We start from the raw sequence: 15,533 nt of genomic DNA, 5'->3' as shown, positions 1-15,533 counted from the left end.
GGTCGGCGCAGTGGGGTCCCTCGTAGCGCAGGCCCACCCACGTGCCTGTCCCTCAGCTGGACCGTACCGGGCTTCCTGTTTGACAGACAGGTGATGTGTTCATGGAGTGTGTTCCTGGGAGGCTGAGGTGTTTGGAAGGGACATGCTGAGACTTGCCCTTGTCACCCACAGGTTCTGCCTCCCGACGCCTTGACCCGGGTTAGCGAGTATGTGCCAGAAATTGTGAACTTTGTCCAGAAGATTGTTGACAATGGCTATGGGTAAGAACAGACCCCTCCCTCAGCGCACAGCCCTCCAGGGCAGCAGCTGCCCAGCCCCTGTCCAGGCCTGGAGCAGGGGAGCTTGTGCTCCTGGGCAGTCGCCCCCCATGGCGTTTGGCCCTGCGTGGAGCTCCCGGCCTGCCGCTGCCATCTTGGATTGCTGTGCACACGGCCGTGGGTTCCTGGCTCTGCAGTGGCTGCTGTGCAGTAGGTGTTGAACTGTGCAGGCACCTGGTGGCTCAGGGCAGGAAGCAGAAGGGACGGGTGGTGGCGGCACATAGCCTGTCCCGAAGCCCCATCAGCCATCCTTCTGCAGCTCCACACAGCCCTGGGCTGAGGAGCAGGTGTCTCGCTGACCAGCCCCTCCCGGAAGGCCTAGAGTCCTGCCCTGGGGCCACTGGACGAAGTTTCTGGAAAGCTCAGCAGTTAAGACTGTGGCTCACTGGCCTAGCTGTTGGTGTGCAGGGCTTCGTCTCCATGTGGACGCTTCAGTGTGTGTGTCCTGGGGTCCGATCCCAGGGGCAGGGGCATGTCACCAGCATCCTGTTGCTCAGCTGAGGTTTTAGTGCACACACTACCCACCGTGCTCTGGTGAACACTCCATCGTGTCCACTGGAGGGGACACTTTCCATGTTTCTGAAGTTGGCTTTCTGCACGGGAACCACAGTGGAAGCTAGCCGGGGTTCCGGAGCCTGTGGGCCGTGCTCGGTGTCCCAGGCCGTGGAGGGCCCTGGGCCTGCCCCTGGGTGGCTGCCCTCCCCACCCAGCTGCGTGTACTGGCCGAAAGGGGAGCAAGGCCCCAGCTGTGTCTGCAGCAGCACTGGCTCTGACGTGAGAGGCCACCTCTCCCCCTTATCCCAGGTTGCTGTAGGCCACCATGAGATTGGGGCGAACCCCCTTCAAGGAAGACAGGTTGTTAGGCCTGGAATAACCTGGAGGCTCTTAGAGAGAGTGGCATGCCCCGGGTGGTGGAGTGCAGGTGGGGAGAGGTGACGGCAGGCTGTGCAGGGTGGTGTCGTCAGTTAAGGCTGTGGCGCCCATTAGCAGGTTCCTGAGGGACATACTGCTGGGCAGTGGCAAGCACCTCTCTGTGGTGGGCGGGAGCCTCCACTCAGCCTGCGCAGCTGGCAAGTCTTCCCAACAGCCACAGGGAAGGCGGAAACAGGAGACACAGGCTACCTTGGCTCTCGTGATTCTGTGGCCCTCGGATTCAGACTGGTGTCCTGTGGCGTCTGCTGGGTCCCTGAATTCCTCTTTTGTCTTCCAGCTATGCTTCAAATGGGTCTGTCTACTTTGACACCATGAAGTTCGCCTCTAGTGAGAAACACTCCTATGGCAAGCTGGTGCCCGAAGCTGTTGGGGACCAGACCGCTCTCCAGGAAGGGGAGGGTAAGGAGCACACACGCCCAAGGGCGGGACTGAAAGGACCCCCACGCAGCTGCGCTCCCCTGGGTGGCCAGCAGCAGGTGCTGCTTCCCCTAGAGGGACTTGAGGGCCTGTCCACACTGGACCATGAAATGCATTGTTTCATACAGAGCCAAGGGAGCGGCCACTATGCTGTCCTGACAAGTGGCCTGGGGCCTTGATTTTGGGGGCTGCTGTCACTGTACATGAGGTTGGAACGGATGGTGAGACTCTGGGATGTGAGCAAGCGTCCTGAGTCTCTCAATCTCCAGCCACATTTTAAGCAAGGACACCAGGCTTCCCGAGCCCAGGAGAGCCCCAGCTGGGACGCCTGGTCCCCATTTCTCCAGGCTCTTTCCACGAGTGAGGCTGGGGTGTTTGCAGGGTAGGCGGCTCCCGAGCTGGAGGCGCTTCCCACCGAGCCCTACTTCTGAAGGGCAGTTTGGCCATGAAAGTTGCTTCCATCAGGCACCTTCACCTGTAGGGTTCTAGTCTGGAGAAATACTAGCACCTAAAACAACCCAAAGTCGGTAAAAGAGGGCAGGCTGGGCCGTTTGGGGACATGGGCATGCGGCCCGCGGCATTCAGGCTCCAGCATTCACAGGCCTGGGAGGAGGAGTTCATGGAGATGGAGCACCTCCCCAGAGGACTCGGAGCCCCAGCTGCTGCTACGTGCCGTGCCCTTCTCAGGAGCAGAGTCAGCAGGCCCAGACGAGCCGGGCGAGAACGGTTGGATATGGTGAAGGGGCACAGATGAGAGAGGGCAGCTCCAGTGCACTGCTCCTTTAGGCTCCCCCAACTGGGCAGAAGGTCTGCATGTACCCCAGAGTCGCTCTCATGGGGACCTCATTCTGTGAGCACGGCGCAGTGTGCGAGGCCCTGGTGCTGTGTGTACGTGCAAGACAGAGGCCTGTGCCTGGCGCCTGGGTGGAAGGAAAGCCACAGACAGATGCACGCAGCCAGGTGCGGCCTGTGCACTTGGGGGTTAAGGGGACACAGTGGGCAGACAAAGGGCATCGGAGGATGGCAAGACAGCATGGGGGGTGCAGATAGACACGGGGGCACAGTGAGGAACCTGGCAAGACAAAGGCTGCTGCCTCAGCCTCGCAGAGAGGCTCGTCGCCCACAGGACAGATCAGACCTCTGACTTGCTAGGTGCTAGGAACAACAAGAGCAGAGCCCCTGCCTCAGATAGGAAGGGTGGCAGAGGGCACACCCACCCTGGAAGGACATCTCCACCCACTCCCAAGGGCTGCGTACCCCTCCCGTGGCGGTGTGCTCCCTGTGCCCAGCGAGAGGAAGATACCCTCAGAAGGACTGTGCAGCTGGTGTGTGCCCCGTCTCCGGGGAGGCTGAGGCAGGGGTCTTGGGTTGGAAGCAGCCTGGGGACATAGTGAGACTCGGTCTCAAAATAAGGTAGAGGGGCTGCCGCTGGGGCTCAGTGGCAGGGGCGTGGCTAGCAGGAATGAGGATGGGAGGGATTGTGTGATTTCTTTCTCAAAAAGTCTGAATCAGAGCCAGCTCTGCCAAGCAACAGCCTTTAGGCCTTGGCGTGCGAGAGACACGATCCTTTTCTCTGTGGTGTTTCTAAAAGTAAGTCATCATTTGATCCCCAGCACCACCACAAAACAAAAGTAAGTCATGATACGTGGACACTCATGAGTAGATATACACGGCGACAGCTAATTGAAAACCTGCACGTAGGAGGGTGTCATGGAGCCACATCCGGCCACGGTTTGAGGGACTGCTGGTGGCAGACCAGCAAGAGAGGGTCATGAAGACATTTCAGTCAGGTTGTCAACATACCCAGACGCTGACTGTGATGGTTTCTGGGTTGAAAGCTGGTGGCCATCGTCCTCCATGATCAGGGCATGTCCTGATCCTGAGGCTCGGGCCGGGCCCTCCTTGGCATGGCCATCCTCCCAGTGTCTTCATGGAGGCTCAGCCTGGCCCCTGCACAGCTCCTGGCAAGACGGAGTCTGTGCCTCCTGTTCCAGGGCACACAGGGGAGGTGTCCCCAGGGAAGGGTGCGAGTCGGGCCGGCCAGGCTCTGGAGGGCCAGGCTGGGCCTTGGTGCCCTCATGCCTAGAGCAGGGGCTTTTGCTCTGCCCCTCACCAGGCCAGGTGGTCCTCAGTGTGGAGCTCGGCTGGCCTGTGGGCCATGGCCACTACACTGCTGTGCCTGCTGCTGCCACCTGTCATTCACCAAAGTACACAGGGACTGTACCACGAGTCTAGCAAAATGCCACCTCCCCTCCTGCAAGTCCCCAAGGGCTGCTGGCCCTCGGCTCATGGCCTTCCTGGCTGATGCTTAGCTGCTTCCCCTTGTGCCCCTTGTGAGCCCAGGAGGGAGGACACTGCCCACCTCCTGGCCCTGTAAGCTTGCACACAGCAGCTCAGCCATGCCTTGTGTCCCCAGAACTCACAGGCTGACAGCTATGCGGGCCATCGACCCAGGGATCCCCCCTGTGTGGACCTGGGTTCCCACGCTCTGCCCCAGTGAGCTTCACACCAGGTCGCCTCCTTGCCTCAGCCCAGAGCACCGCAGCCTGACCTAGAGGTGTGGAGAGCCAGGGCTACAAGGAGGCAGGGTGAGGTGGGCATCTCTGCAGCGCAGGGATTGGCTTGGCCTTGGCCCGAGAACGAGTACTCTGGAGCCCACAGCAGCGTTTCCTGAATCCACCCTGTCAGCCCCATTCCTGTCACAGCAGACGGGTACTAGGAGACACACTAGAGCAAGCCAGGGAGAAGGGCAGGCCGCAGAGCAGCTGTGGGGGAGTGCTGACACCCTGCAGGGTGTGCCGAGTGAGCAACCCTGCCCTGCCCTCCCGCTTGCAGGCGACCTGAGCGTCTCAGCTGACCGCCTGAGTGAGAAGCGCTCGCCCAGCGACTTCGCCCTATGGAAGGCCTCCAAGCCGGGAGAGCCGTCCTGGCCGTGCCCCTGGGGGAAGGTGAGTGCCTGCCGGGGGCTGGGGGCTGGGCGCTGGCACCAGCACAGCCCTGTCTCCGAGGGCAGCTCTGCATGTGAAGAACTCCGCACCAGGGCCAGAACCCGGGGCTGGTACAGCACAGAGCCGCCTGGCCCTAGGGACCAGATGTCACAAGGCCTTGCTGGGCCTCCAGAAGCCACATGCCCACCTGGGACTTGTACTGTCAGTCTGTGAGGGGGTGACGGGGGTGGGGTTAGATGCCCCCACCTCCGCAGGCCCTCGTCTGGTGCCCTGTGGACTCCATTGGAATATCGCTAGCTCTAGAGGGCGAGGTGGCCTGGGATAGCCGTCCTGCCTGCAGTGCTGTGGGAAGGGAAGTGGTCATTGGCCTCTTGGAGTGCTGGGGTGCTGGAAGTCCTCCCAGGTTGTTGTTTGGGTCTGGCTTTAGTGTTTGTGGGGGAGTTAACGCCGTCTGGTGAGCTCAGAGGCTTGAGGTTGTACTTGGGGCGGTAAAGGCCCCAGCAGGCAGCATGAGCTGTTGACGTCTGCAGGGTCGTCCGGGATGGCACATCGAGTGCTCTGCCATGGCAGGCACGCTCCTGGGAGCCTCGATGGACATTCACGGAGGGGGGTTTGACCTCCGGTTCCCCCACCACGACAATGAGCTGGCGCAGTCAGAGGTGAGTGAAGTCAGGACCCCTGCCAGGCCTCAGGAAGGGCCTTTCCGGGTACGTCTTGCCTTTTGCATTGGGGCTTGCAAGGAATTTGACCCAGTAATGGAGCCCGATTTCCCACACTGATCGCCTGGCCGTTCTGACAGAGAGGCTCAAACTCAAACCAGTCGTGTTGCTTGTTGGCAAGCGACCTGGCGTGGTCCCTCTGAGCCTCAGTTGCCCACCTAGGAAAGGCAGCACTTGCCCAGTGGACGCTGCACAGTGCGGCAATAGCGCGTTCAGTGTCTGGCTCCCCCTGGAAGGCCAGGCCCTGGGGACGCTGGCCAAGCCATCCTTCCCGTCTTCCCACGCAGGCGTACTTTGAAAATGACTGCTGGGTCAGGTACTTCCTCCACACAGGTCACCTGACAATTGCAGGCTGCAAGATGTCGAAATCGCTGAAGAACTTCATCACCATCAAGGACGCCTTGAAGAAGCACTCGGGTAAGCCTGCCGCACGCGCACCCTCAGGTAGTGGCGTGCTCCAGGGGGCCACCGGGGACTGAGGCTGTCTCGTGCCTTCGCTCCGCAGCGCGGCAGTTGCGGCTGGCCTTCCTCATGCACTCCTGGAAGGACACGCTGGATTACTCCAGCAACACCATGGAGTCGGCGCTGCAGTACGAGAAGTTCATGAACGTGAGTGCCAGCTCTCGGCGGGGTGGGAGGTGGCGGACACCAGCTCCACCGGCGCCTGTGGTCCATGCAAGCGGCGTCTCCCTCCTGCTCTGGCAGGCAGGGCACGGCATGGGGGAAGGTGGCTCGGGCCATGAGATGAGGGCACGCTGCCCCGAGAGGGCTGGCAGCTCGGCGGGTGTAAGAAGGTCCTGTCCCTCCTGTTCACGAGGATGGGCCTTTTTGACTTGGGCTTCCTGCCAAGCACGTGTCTCAGAGGCTCAAAAAGAGCGCGCTGCGGTCCCGGCTGTCAGCTTGGTTCTCTGTGGGCCTTGAGGAACTGTGGTTCTTCAGAATCTGCCTGAAGTAAAATCCCATCAGGACGGTTCATCCGAAACGTCTAGTGGGAAAGTTGCCTGGATGCTGCTAAACCGACTTTCCTAACCTCAGGAGTTCTTCTTAAACGTGAAAGACGTCCTTCGAGCGCCTGTTGACATCACGGGCCAGTTTGAAAAGTGGGAAGATGAGGAAACAGAACTGAATAAGAAGTAAGTGGAGCCTTTTCGTTGGTGTTTGTGGGCATGTGCTGGTTCTCTTCAGCCCAGGGCCTGGCCGACTATGGCCAGGCCCCAGAGCCTGAGAAGCTGGTCCCCGGGACGTGCAGCACCTGCTGCCGAGCCAGCTGAGCTTGGGGAGCATTTGGAGGATTGTTCTAGAGGGTATCAGGTCTGACTGGGTTCCTTGTTCTTCCACATGCAGCTTTTATGACAAGAAAAGGGCAGTTCACGAAGCCCTCTGTGACAACGTCGACACCCGCACTGTCATGGAAGAGATGCGAGCCTTGGTCAGTCAGTGCAACCTCTATATGGCGGCCCGGAAGGCTGCCCGGCGGAGGCCCAACCGGGCCCTGCTGGAGAGTGTGGCTGTGTACCTCACCCGCATGCTGAAGGTAGGCAGGTGCCAGAACCCAAGCTCTCTGGCTGCATGGGCCCCGTGACGCCCTGTGGTGAGGAAACAGGCCTCCGTTACCTGCACCCTTGGAAGCCAAGCCCTCCGCTCTCCCGGCTCCACGCGTCAGGAGTGGAGGCTGCAGTGTCGTCCCTCTGGACCCCGTTCCCACCTTGGGGTCTGGAAAGTGAAACCATGTCCCAGGCCCCAACTCTGAGCACGTCTTGTGCAGAGCCACTTCTGGAGCAGCACTCCCACAGCCCGCAGGACCTCAGGGTGGCTCTCCTGCCTCACCCTCTCCCCATTGTCCTGCTGGGGAGGGCCAGGGTGGCCACCTGAGCCAGGACCCACCTGGACGACAGGCCTGCTGTGGGTTTTCAAGCTCTCGGAGCTGCTCTTCCCACCCTTCCCTGGCCGTGGAGACCCACCATGCCGCGCCTACGCCAGCCGCTCGGGGGCTGCTGACCGCGCGAGACGTCTCACCTGTCCATCCTGCCCATGGGTCATGTGCCGTCTCTTTCTCCTTCAGATCTTCGGGGCCATAGAAGAGGAGAGCTCCCTGGGTTTCCCAGTTGGAGGGTCTCAGACCAGCCTTAATGTGAGTAGTGACTGCCTGGGCCCACGGGTCCCTGTCCAGGGCCTCAGGCCACCCACCCTTCCCCGCTGCTTGTTCCTCTGGAGTTACAGGAGTCTCCCCAGCCTGGCAGCCCTTAGGCATACTGAGACAGGCACAGGTTCCTTCCCCACCAACCCTGCCAGTTGCATTTCAGATGTGGCTTGGCAGCTGTTCTTGGCATGTGGAAGGGCGGCCTTGGCAGCTGGCTGTTAGGATGCCTTTGCTGCCCTGCTGTCGTGAGCTCTAACCTGGCACACCTGGCTGAATGGGTTCTTGATTGCCCCTGCCATGTCCTGCATCCCATTTCCCTAGTATCCATGTCAGTTGGACGCCAGGACCCCAGAGGTGCCAGAACCCATGGGTGCTAAGGCCCTGACATGTACCGGTGGGTTTTATGCCTAAGCCACGTGTCCTCCTGCAGTGCATGCCATCGCTCAGTGGTCTGTGAGGCCTCATGCAGCACCAGTGCTCCCTATGTGGTGGCTGTACCGTGGTGCAGGGGTGATGGGAGAAAGGCCTGTGTGTTCAGGGTGGACACACTTGCGTCCCTGATCGTTGCCATTCATGGTTGGCTGCACCCAACATGGCTTCACTGAAGGTCGCGCATACAGATAGAGTGCTGGCTGGAGAGTGCTCCACCATCTGCCTGTCCTGTGGCTGGGCAGAACCAATGCCAGTTCCAGTCAGCTCTAGCTTTGACACTGCACCCAGGGGCTGTGCACACACTGCCAGCCCCTGCTTTGGGAGGCAGGAGAAGGTCATCCTGCAGAGTCACCATGCCAGGTGTGAACATGCAGACAAACCCACCCTGGCGGGCTCTGCTCGGTGCCGTCTGCCTCTCCGTTTGCAGTGATGTCAGGCTCCTCCGCTACGTGAGGGCTGCTCGTCTCCGATGTCCTCCTACCCCCCTGCCCTGTCGAGTGCTCTTAGTCCTCCACAAGAGGGCACGTGCACACACTGAAGAGGACCTGCTGCTACCTGATGACAAGGAGCTCAGCGCAAAATAAAGGCACAACCTTAAACCTGCTTCCTACAGATAAGCAGTGAGGACCCCTGCAGGGGAGCTGCAGGGCCGCTTCCAGTGCTTTTTTGAAAGAAAATCTACAAGAGCTGTTTTGTTTTCATGTGCAAATAATCCTAGGGTGTTTGTTTTCTTTGAAACAAGAAGCAAAAGAGAGCTCCTAGGCTAGTCAGTCTGCCTTTGAGTGTGTACCAGTGTTTGGTCTTGCACTCTGCTGTGGCTGTGGCCCTTCACATAGTGCTCTGTGCGTCCTCTGTGTGTCCTGTTAGCCCCTCTGAGTCAGCTCCTTGGAAATAGCCAGCCATGAGTGAGTGAGCCAATGGGACGAGCCTGCCAGGCCCGGCGTCCCGCGCCCACAGCTCACTCTTTCAAGTCATGTCCCAAGTGCTGTCAAGCTGAGGAGGTGGCACCTGTTCCTCTGCCTCCTTGGTGTGGGCCATGCATCCCAGTATAGTCAGTCAAACCATGGGGGGTCGGTAGTCCCAGGCCTCCTTGAGACAGACCCTGTCGCCATCCAAGAGCCCCCTGGGCACCCTGCTGGCCCAAGGCTTGTGCATGAATAGAGAGAAAGACCCAAAGCCACCAGGAAGCCCGGAGTCTCCACTGCACGGGAGACGGCCTCTGCCCAGGGGTCAGACGGGCCAGGATGTTCAGCTCAGACTGCTGGCTCCCAGGCCCAGCCAGCTGGTGGCCATCTGTGTTGTATCTGGGTTCTTGAGCTACCCCGTGACCTGGAGGCAGAGACCTTGCTCAGAAGCCATCTTTGGTTCTACTGAGCAGACAGGAGGAAGGCGCAGGGAGAGTGGCCGGAGCTTTGTTCTGTGCACTGCTTCGCCCATCCAGCGTCCTCCCTCCTGCCTCCTCCTCAGCACTCCTCTGTGGTCAGTGCTTGTGCAGATGTTTAAGTGCGTGAACACCTTGGCAAAGACGGTTAGCACTAGGCAAGTGCATGTGGGACTCACGACCAGCCCAGCGGCCACTTGTAACGTAAAGAAGGTCCTCACAGTACCGGGTCTGCCCTGCTGGAAGCATGCAGTTAGCACTGTAGAGGAGCTGCTGAGCACCTCTGGCCAGAGTATACAGGAGGCTCTGTGCCCTCTGGCCCCTGTCACCTGTGCTGCAGGCCCACAAGATGCTTGTCACCTGCACACCTGTAGACCATGTGTTGGGGACAAGGTGTCCGGCTCTGGGACACTAGGCCCAGCAGCACTGCCCAGGCTGTCCCCGCCCTGCACTACGTTTGCTAAATTGAATACCTAACGAGGCATTCAGTCGCAACACAGGTGAGCTGCCCTCTGAGCCAAGACCTTCTTTCCACAGCTCGAGTCCACAGTCATGCCCTACCTGCAGGTGTTATCGGAATTCAGAGAAGGCGTGCGGAAGATTGCCCGGGAGAAAAAAGGTGAGGCCGTTGCTCAGAGAGCAGGAGCGGCTCTTCCTCGCTGGGCGAGCACACAGCTGCTCATCTCTGCGCTGCAGACCCCGCGCGTCACCCTCTGTGGGCTGCCCACACGCTGCGGGCCCCCTGGGGGCAGCTCAAAGGTGCAGAGCCTGGCAGGACTCTGGGCGAGAGCTGCGTGGACTGCTGTGGTCGTCCTGCAGAGCCATGGAGGGTGGAGTTCTGCTCCTGGTGAGCCGGCAGGCGTGCTGGAATGCCTGCCGAGCCCAGAGCAGGAGCCTCCTGCTGGGGGGCTGCTCCCAGAGTCACTGTTTTGCGCGGGGCTTAGCAGCAGAATGCCTTCATCTTGGGGGTCCCCAGGAGGGCTTTCTGTCTGTGCTTCATTCTTGGATATCCTGACATCCTGAGTGTGTGAGACTTGGGATTTAGGAAGTGCTGGATCTCTGTGTCTTGGTTTTTTGGCCAGTCCGTGCAGGTTGTTAAACCTGGCAGTAAGTGGTGTCCGGCGGCACTCTGGCTTCTCATGAACCTGTGGCAGCACCGCTGACACCCGTCAGGATGCGGGGTGGCCTCACCAGCTGCTTGTCTTGTCTGACCTCACTGTCTTACAGAAAAGGAAAGCAGGGCTTGGAGGAGGCGGTGACCGTCCCCTGCCCCGCTCAGCCTGGTAGGTGCCAGGAGCCTGTGGTGCCGAGCCTCCACTGTGCAGAGAGCATCCTGGGCTCACTGCAGGACAGTTTGCAGGCAGGTCAGCGTCTAGGCCGCGTGGCCAATGGTGGAGTGCAGGGCACCCAGGAGAGCCCGGGGGGGGGGGGGGGGGGGCTGCCTGTTTTTGTTGTTGGTTTGTTTTGGATACGAGGAGAGTGCGCTTTGACGTCTCGTACTTGAGGTTGTTCGCGATGGTCGTGTACTCGAGTGAACATGGGGAAATGGTGTCTGCTTCATTCCATTGTCTTTCCCCTTCGCCTTCCCTTCCCTTTATTCCCCTTTGTCTAATCCAGTGAACTCCGCTCCCCCACCCACCCCACATCGTGTGTTAAACCCACATATCAGAGAGGACATCTAGCTCCTTGACCTAACGTGATAGTCCAGTTCCATCCACTACCAGCAAATGGAGAGGCTGCCTCTTGAAGGAGGATGCGAGGCGTGGCCAGGGGGAGGGGCTGGGGGAGGCCCGGGACCAGGTCCAGGCCTGTCTTGTGCTGGAGAGCAGGGCAAAAGGAAAGATGATTCTCAGCCTGCAGCTCCTCTGGTCAGGGGGAGTGCAGGACACGGCCAGAGGAGGCGGGCTGGGTGACCCCACTCCAAGGCTGCCTCTTGTGCTCACAGAGGGGCCTGGCCTGCAGTGAGCATTTAGTGCTTGCTGTCTCACCTGGTGCTTCTCAGTGATTTAAATCCCTTTCACCAAACTGAGAAGCACCTGATGGCCCACTGCAGAGCTGTGTAGGTCTCTACACAGGGGTCAGCAGCCCCCATTGCCATCGCTGGGGTCCTGGGCTTGGAGCAGGGGCCTTGTGGGCAGCAGGGCATTTCCGTCGGCCTGTCAGGACATCGGAGGCTGAGCCCAGGACTCAGCCCCCAAGGGCACACAGGGAGCACACATGTAACATGACTTCCTGAGCACACCCTAGCCCCAGGAGGAACTCGGGCACGCAGGCCCATGGGCTCCAAAGGTGGCCTGGCCATGCAGTAGCCACAGCACTGCAACACTGACCAGGGCAGGGTGTGCTTGGCCTTCAGAGCAGCCCCAGCAGGCTGGCCTCAGAGTAGCGTGTTGGCTGGAAAGAGTGGACAGCAAGAGAAGTGGGTCATGCCAAGGGATGGGATCACCATGCTGTGCTCACATGCAGCAGTCCTCTGCCCCGACGCTCAGGTGGGCTTGCAGTCAGCTTACCTGGGCCAGAGACCCCGGGGCTCTCTGGACAGTCCAGGGGCTGGAGGCATGTGCTGGACGTGGGTCTACCCACACAGCAGCAGCAGCAGCAGCAAGTATGGCTCTATTCCCAGCACTGTGACAGGCCCAGGAGAAGGAGAGTGGGCCACAAGCTCCAGAGTGGACTGAGGCAGCAGTTCTGCCCAGGCCAGTCCAGGAGGGAGCAGGGGTCAGGGAGCCTGGGACAGGGCCTGCAGGGCTGGGCAGACCTCTGTCGCCTGTGGTCACCCCCCCCCCCCATCGCCTCTTTGATATTCTCTACAGAGGTTACCATCGAGACTGTGTTTGGTGCGCTAGGCACGTCCACTCTGCTGGGCAGCCACCTCTAGCCCCCAAGCTTCTGCTCTCCCCAGCCTGGACTCTGTTCTGTTGAATGTGACTCCTGCCCTCCAGCGCTGCTCCCCATCCTACTTTCTGTCTGAATTCGAGTGCTCCAGGGATCTCATGTAAGTGGAGGGCAGTGTGTCCTTCTGCACCTGTCTGCCCCCACTTAGCAGAACGTCCTCAACTCTTCCACGTCCCAGCAGCCTGAGGATTTCCATCTGTTTGGAAAGCTGAGTGGCATTCCACTCGGGGCTCCTGCATCTTCCTGCTCCCCAGGCTGGATCGCCGTTGCCTCGTGCTGCTTCTCCCCAGTCTGTTCTGGGCAGTGAGTTGCTCGCGGCATCACCTGCTTTCCATCCCTGTCCCCGACTCCACTGACAGGAGCCAGCTCTGATGGGTGCCCTGGGGCTCTGTGGGCACATGCTCCTGGGGCAGTATGCAGCCCACCAAGAGGGAGAGAGGAACAGTTGCCACCCGGGGTGCTGACGGTCACCCCATCCACGCGAGCAGGACACTTCTAAGGAGTTGCTGACTGAGACAGCCTGATGGACCCTGTCATTCAGGAGCATCTCCAGTCAACAGGACCGTGAGTCCTTGTGGCTGGCCCAGGTGTCCCCAGGAGGTGCCCCGTCTGGGGACCACGTCCAGGGAAGGCCATGCTCCTTTGCTGTGCCCTTCTGCCTCCAGGGCAGCTGTGCCTAGCCTTCTGACCTGGGGACGCCTCTGCTCAGGCGGCCTCGGACGTGGAAGGTCCCCACTCCTGCCTGATTCCCCTGTAGGTCCGCATTCCCAGCCCCAGACTAAGCAGCTGGCCACAGACCTACACCTAGCCAGAGCCGTTTGTTTCCTTTTGTTTCTGTGTTGGGTCCTGGGGAGGGAACCCAGGGGCACTCGACCACTGGGCCCAGGGCCCTCGACCACTGGGCCAGGGGCCCTGTACCACTGAGCCAAGTCACACCCTTTTTAAATTTTTTTTATTTTGAGGCAGGATCTTGCTGAGTTGCCCAGGTTGGCCTCCAACCTGCAATGCTCCTGCCTCGGCCTCCCAAGGTGCTGGGATTACAGGTGTGTGCCATCATGCCTGGCTCAGGCCTAAACCTAGGTATCAACAGAGAGTTCAGAGGCTGGTCTTCCGCCCCCAACTCGTGGGTGACAGAGCCTGCGCTCTTCTGATGCGTCCACCCAGCCTGCTTTCTGTCTGTAGGTAGCGTCCTGGGTGGCGGGTACAGCGTCTCTCCTGTGGTACCGTGTCTCCAGTGTCTGCCAGCTGGTCGTGTGGCAGTGCTTTGTGCCTTTTCAGGGCTGAGTGATACTCGGGGTGGGATGGACCACGTGTGGCTGTGGCCTTGCAGAGTGCTGCTGTGGTCTTGGGGGCCTGCACTTGTTCAGTAGCAGAGGAGAGAGCAGGCCAGGCCCGAGGCACCAAAAGGTTTCATGGGCCTGGAGGGAATTCCCAGCTAAGTGGGCACAAGCAGGCCTCAGCATGAGGGCAGGTGGCAGGTCCTGCTCCTCAGCTCTGCAGAGGCCAGGTGGGCTGTGGTGGGGGGCTCCCAGGGAGTGTGTGTCATGTGTGTTGGGAGTGGGAGGCCTCCCTGTGCCTGCTCCAGGGACCCCCTCACAGCGGGCAGGGTCTTGGCCTGAGGATGAGGAAGGTTGGCATCCTATTTGCCTGTCACACCCTGTGTTTCCTTGGTGACATTTGACGTGGGCTGGAACAGCAGATATGGGTTAGCACTGAGGCAGGGACGGTCATAACCATTGGGGGCCAGCTGACAGTGTCCACTGTGAAAGAGGGACCATCTGCAGTGCTGGGCATGGCTGAGGTACTGCAGATGTTCACATTTCTAAGTCGAGGTCCTTCCCCAGTGTGACAAGGCCCTGCGAGTTGGGCAGTACATTCCGGGCGGGGGCGCTGGTGTTGGCCCCCTGCCTGACACGGCCATCTTGCGTCCCCTGCCTGGCTGGGCCTCGGTGTGCCAGCTGCCGCGGGACTGCCTCCCCTCCTGTCCAGCTGCATTTCCTTTAGGAAAGGCTGGGTTGGTCGTGGCCACACTGTCTGAAATCAAGTCCTTCAGGGCTATTGGTTTCTAAATGCGACAGGGACGGAACACTGGCCAGACCTGGAGTGGGCCCAAGTGGGCCTAGGAGAGCTGTGTGGTGTGACTCCAGTGGCCTCACTGTGCTCCATGTTAAGGACCCCAGCCCCACCCCAGAGCTGCAGCCTTCCCACTGCCCTCTGACCAGGTGCCAGGAAGGGGTGAGTCAGCTGGTCACTGATCTTGCCCTTGGCACCAATAGAGAAAGCGACTCAGAGATTGGGAATGTCTAAACCTGCAGGACTGTCCACAGTACAGGCCCAGTGTCCCCCCACCGGTCTGCTGTGCTATGTCCTTCGTGGAAGAGGCGCTTCAAGCGGACAGGCCTTGTCTTGTCTCCTCCAGCCGTCTGCTTTTGGGGTTCCCCTGCCTTTCATCCTGACACAGCCCGGTGGTCAGGCTGAGCCTGGGTGCTGGATAGCAGTTCTGGGGCTACCCAGCCTCTGTCCTGGACCCCCTTCACCCAGCTGTGTCCTGGCTCTCTCAGGGCATTTACAGTTGGTGGCCTGGTCCTTCTCCAGCACTGAGGCCCATGAGGGGAGCAGGGAACGCTTTCAAGACTTCAGGGGCACAGGGCACAGGCCCTGAGCAGGCACAGCAGCAGCCCGAGGCCTGACCTACCGAGTGTCTCCCCCTCGAGATCCTGAGCCAAGATTTTGTGGCCAGGAGTTCCCAGAGTCCTTTACCTGGGACCAGGACGCTTGGTGCCTTGGGAGCCTCGTGGTTGTGCAGTAGGCACCTGCACCAGGAAGAAGCCTGGCCCTGCTTGCTGCACCCGCTCTGGGCATCCCAGACACCCCCTGGCAAGCATCCCAGGCAGCCAGGCCCTGGGCACTGGCCACTCTGCACAAGCCTTTGCTGGTCCTCAGGCTGACCCTGGGAGGTGGCTACTAGGCCTGGGCTCCTCTGGGCTCTGGGAGCAGCACCCCAGGTTCCCTGATGGAAGTGGCCTTGGTAATCTCTGGGCTTCTTCTGCTTCCCACAGAATCAAGCTGGTGCTTCTTCTAGGCACTGGGGACAGTGCGTGGTCCGGGGGACCTGGGATCCCTGCATGTCTAACAGCACCACTCTTCTCTGCCAACAGTCCCTGAGGTCCTGCAGCTCAGCGATGCCCTCCGGGATGACATCCTGCCCGAGCTTGGGGTGCGGTTTGAAGATCACGAAGGTGGGTGAGCCTCTCAACCTGCTTGCCAGAGATCTGGGAAAGGACACAGGAGGGGACACACTAAGAGTTCCTGACAAATCTCCAAGTGGAAGCCAAGCACGGTGGTGCTTGC

At 60.3% G+C, this 15,533-nt stretch overlaps 1 protein-coding gene across 2 annotated transcripts in view; it reads left to right on the top strand.

Annotated features, from left to right (window-relative positions):
* The window catches only part of Cars1 (cysteinyl-tRNA synthetase 1), a 54,500-nt gene that overhangs the window by 33,162 nt on the left and 5,805 nt on the right, over window positions 1-15,533 (top strand). For both annotated transcript variants that reach the window (XM_026411305.2, XM_026411303.2), the window contains 11 exons: window positions 172-260; window positions 1,528-1,649; window positions 4,503-4,615; window positions 5,146-5,274; window positions 5,622-5,751; window positions 5,840-5,943; window positions 6,370-6,467; window positions 6,679-6,868; window positions 7,397-7,465; window positions 9,825-9,906; window positions 15,341-15,421. In XM_026411305.2, coding sequence (XP_026267090.1) covers window positions 172-260; window positions 1,528-1,649; window positions 4,503-4,615; window positions 5,146-5,274; window positions 5,622-5,751; window positions 5,840-5,943; window positions 6,370-6,467; window positions 6,679-6,868; window positions 7,397-7,465; window positions 9,825-9,906; window positions 15,341-15,421 — 1,207 coding nt within the window. The remainder of the gene's footprint in view (window positions 1-171; window positions 261-1,527; window positions 1,650-4,502; window positions 4,616-5,145; window positions 5,275-5,621; window positions 5,752-5,839; window positions 5,944-6,369; window positions 6,468-6,678; window positions 6,869-7,396; window positions 7,466-9,824; window positions 9,907-15,340; window positions 15,422-15,533) is intronic.

The sequence above is a fragment of the Urocitellus parryii genome, chromosome 4 (assembly GCF_045843805.1).
Source record: "Urocitellus parryii isolate mUroPar1 chromosome 4, mUroPar1.hap1, whole genome shotgun sequence".
Taxonomy (NCBI): domain Eukaryota; kingdom Metazoa; phylum Chordata; class Mammalia; order Rodentia; family Sciuridae; genus Urocitellus; species Urocitellus parryii.
The sequence above is the reverse complement of the archived record's forward strand: the minus strand, read 5'-3'. Positions and strand labels throughout refer to the sequence as shown.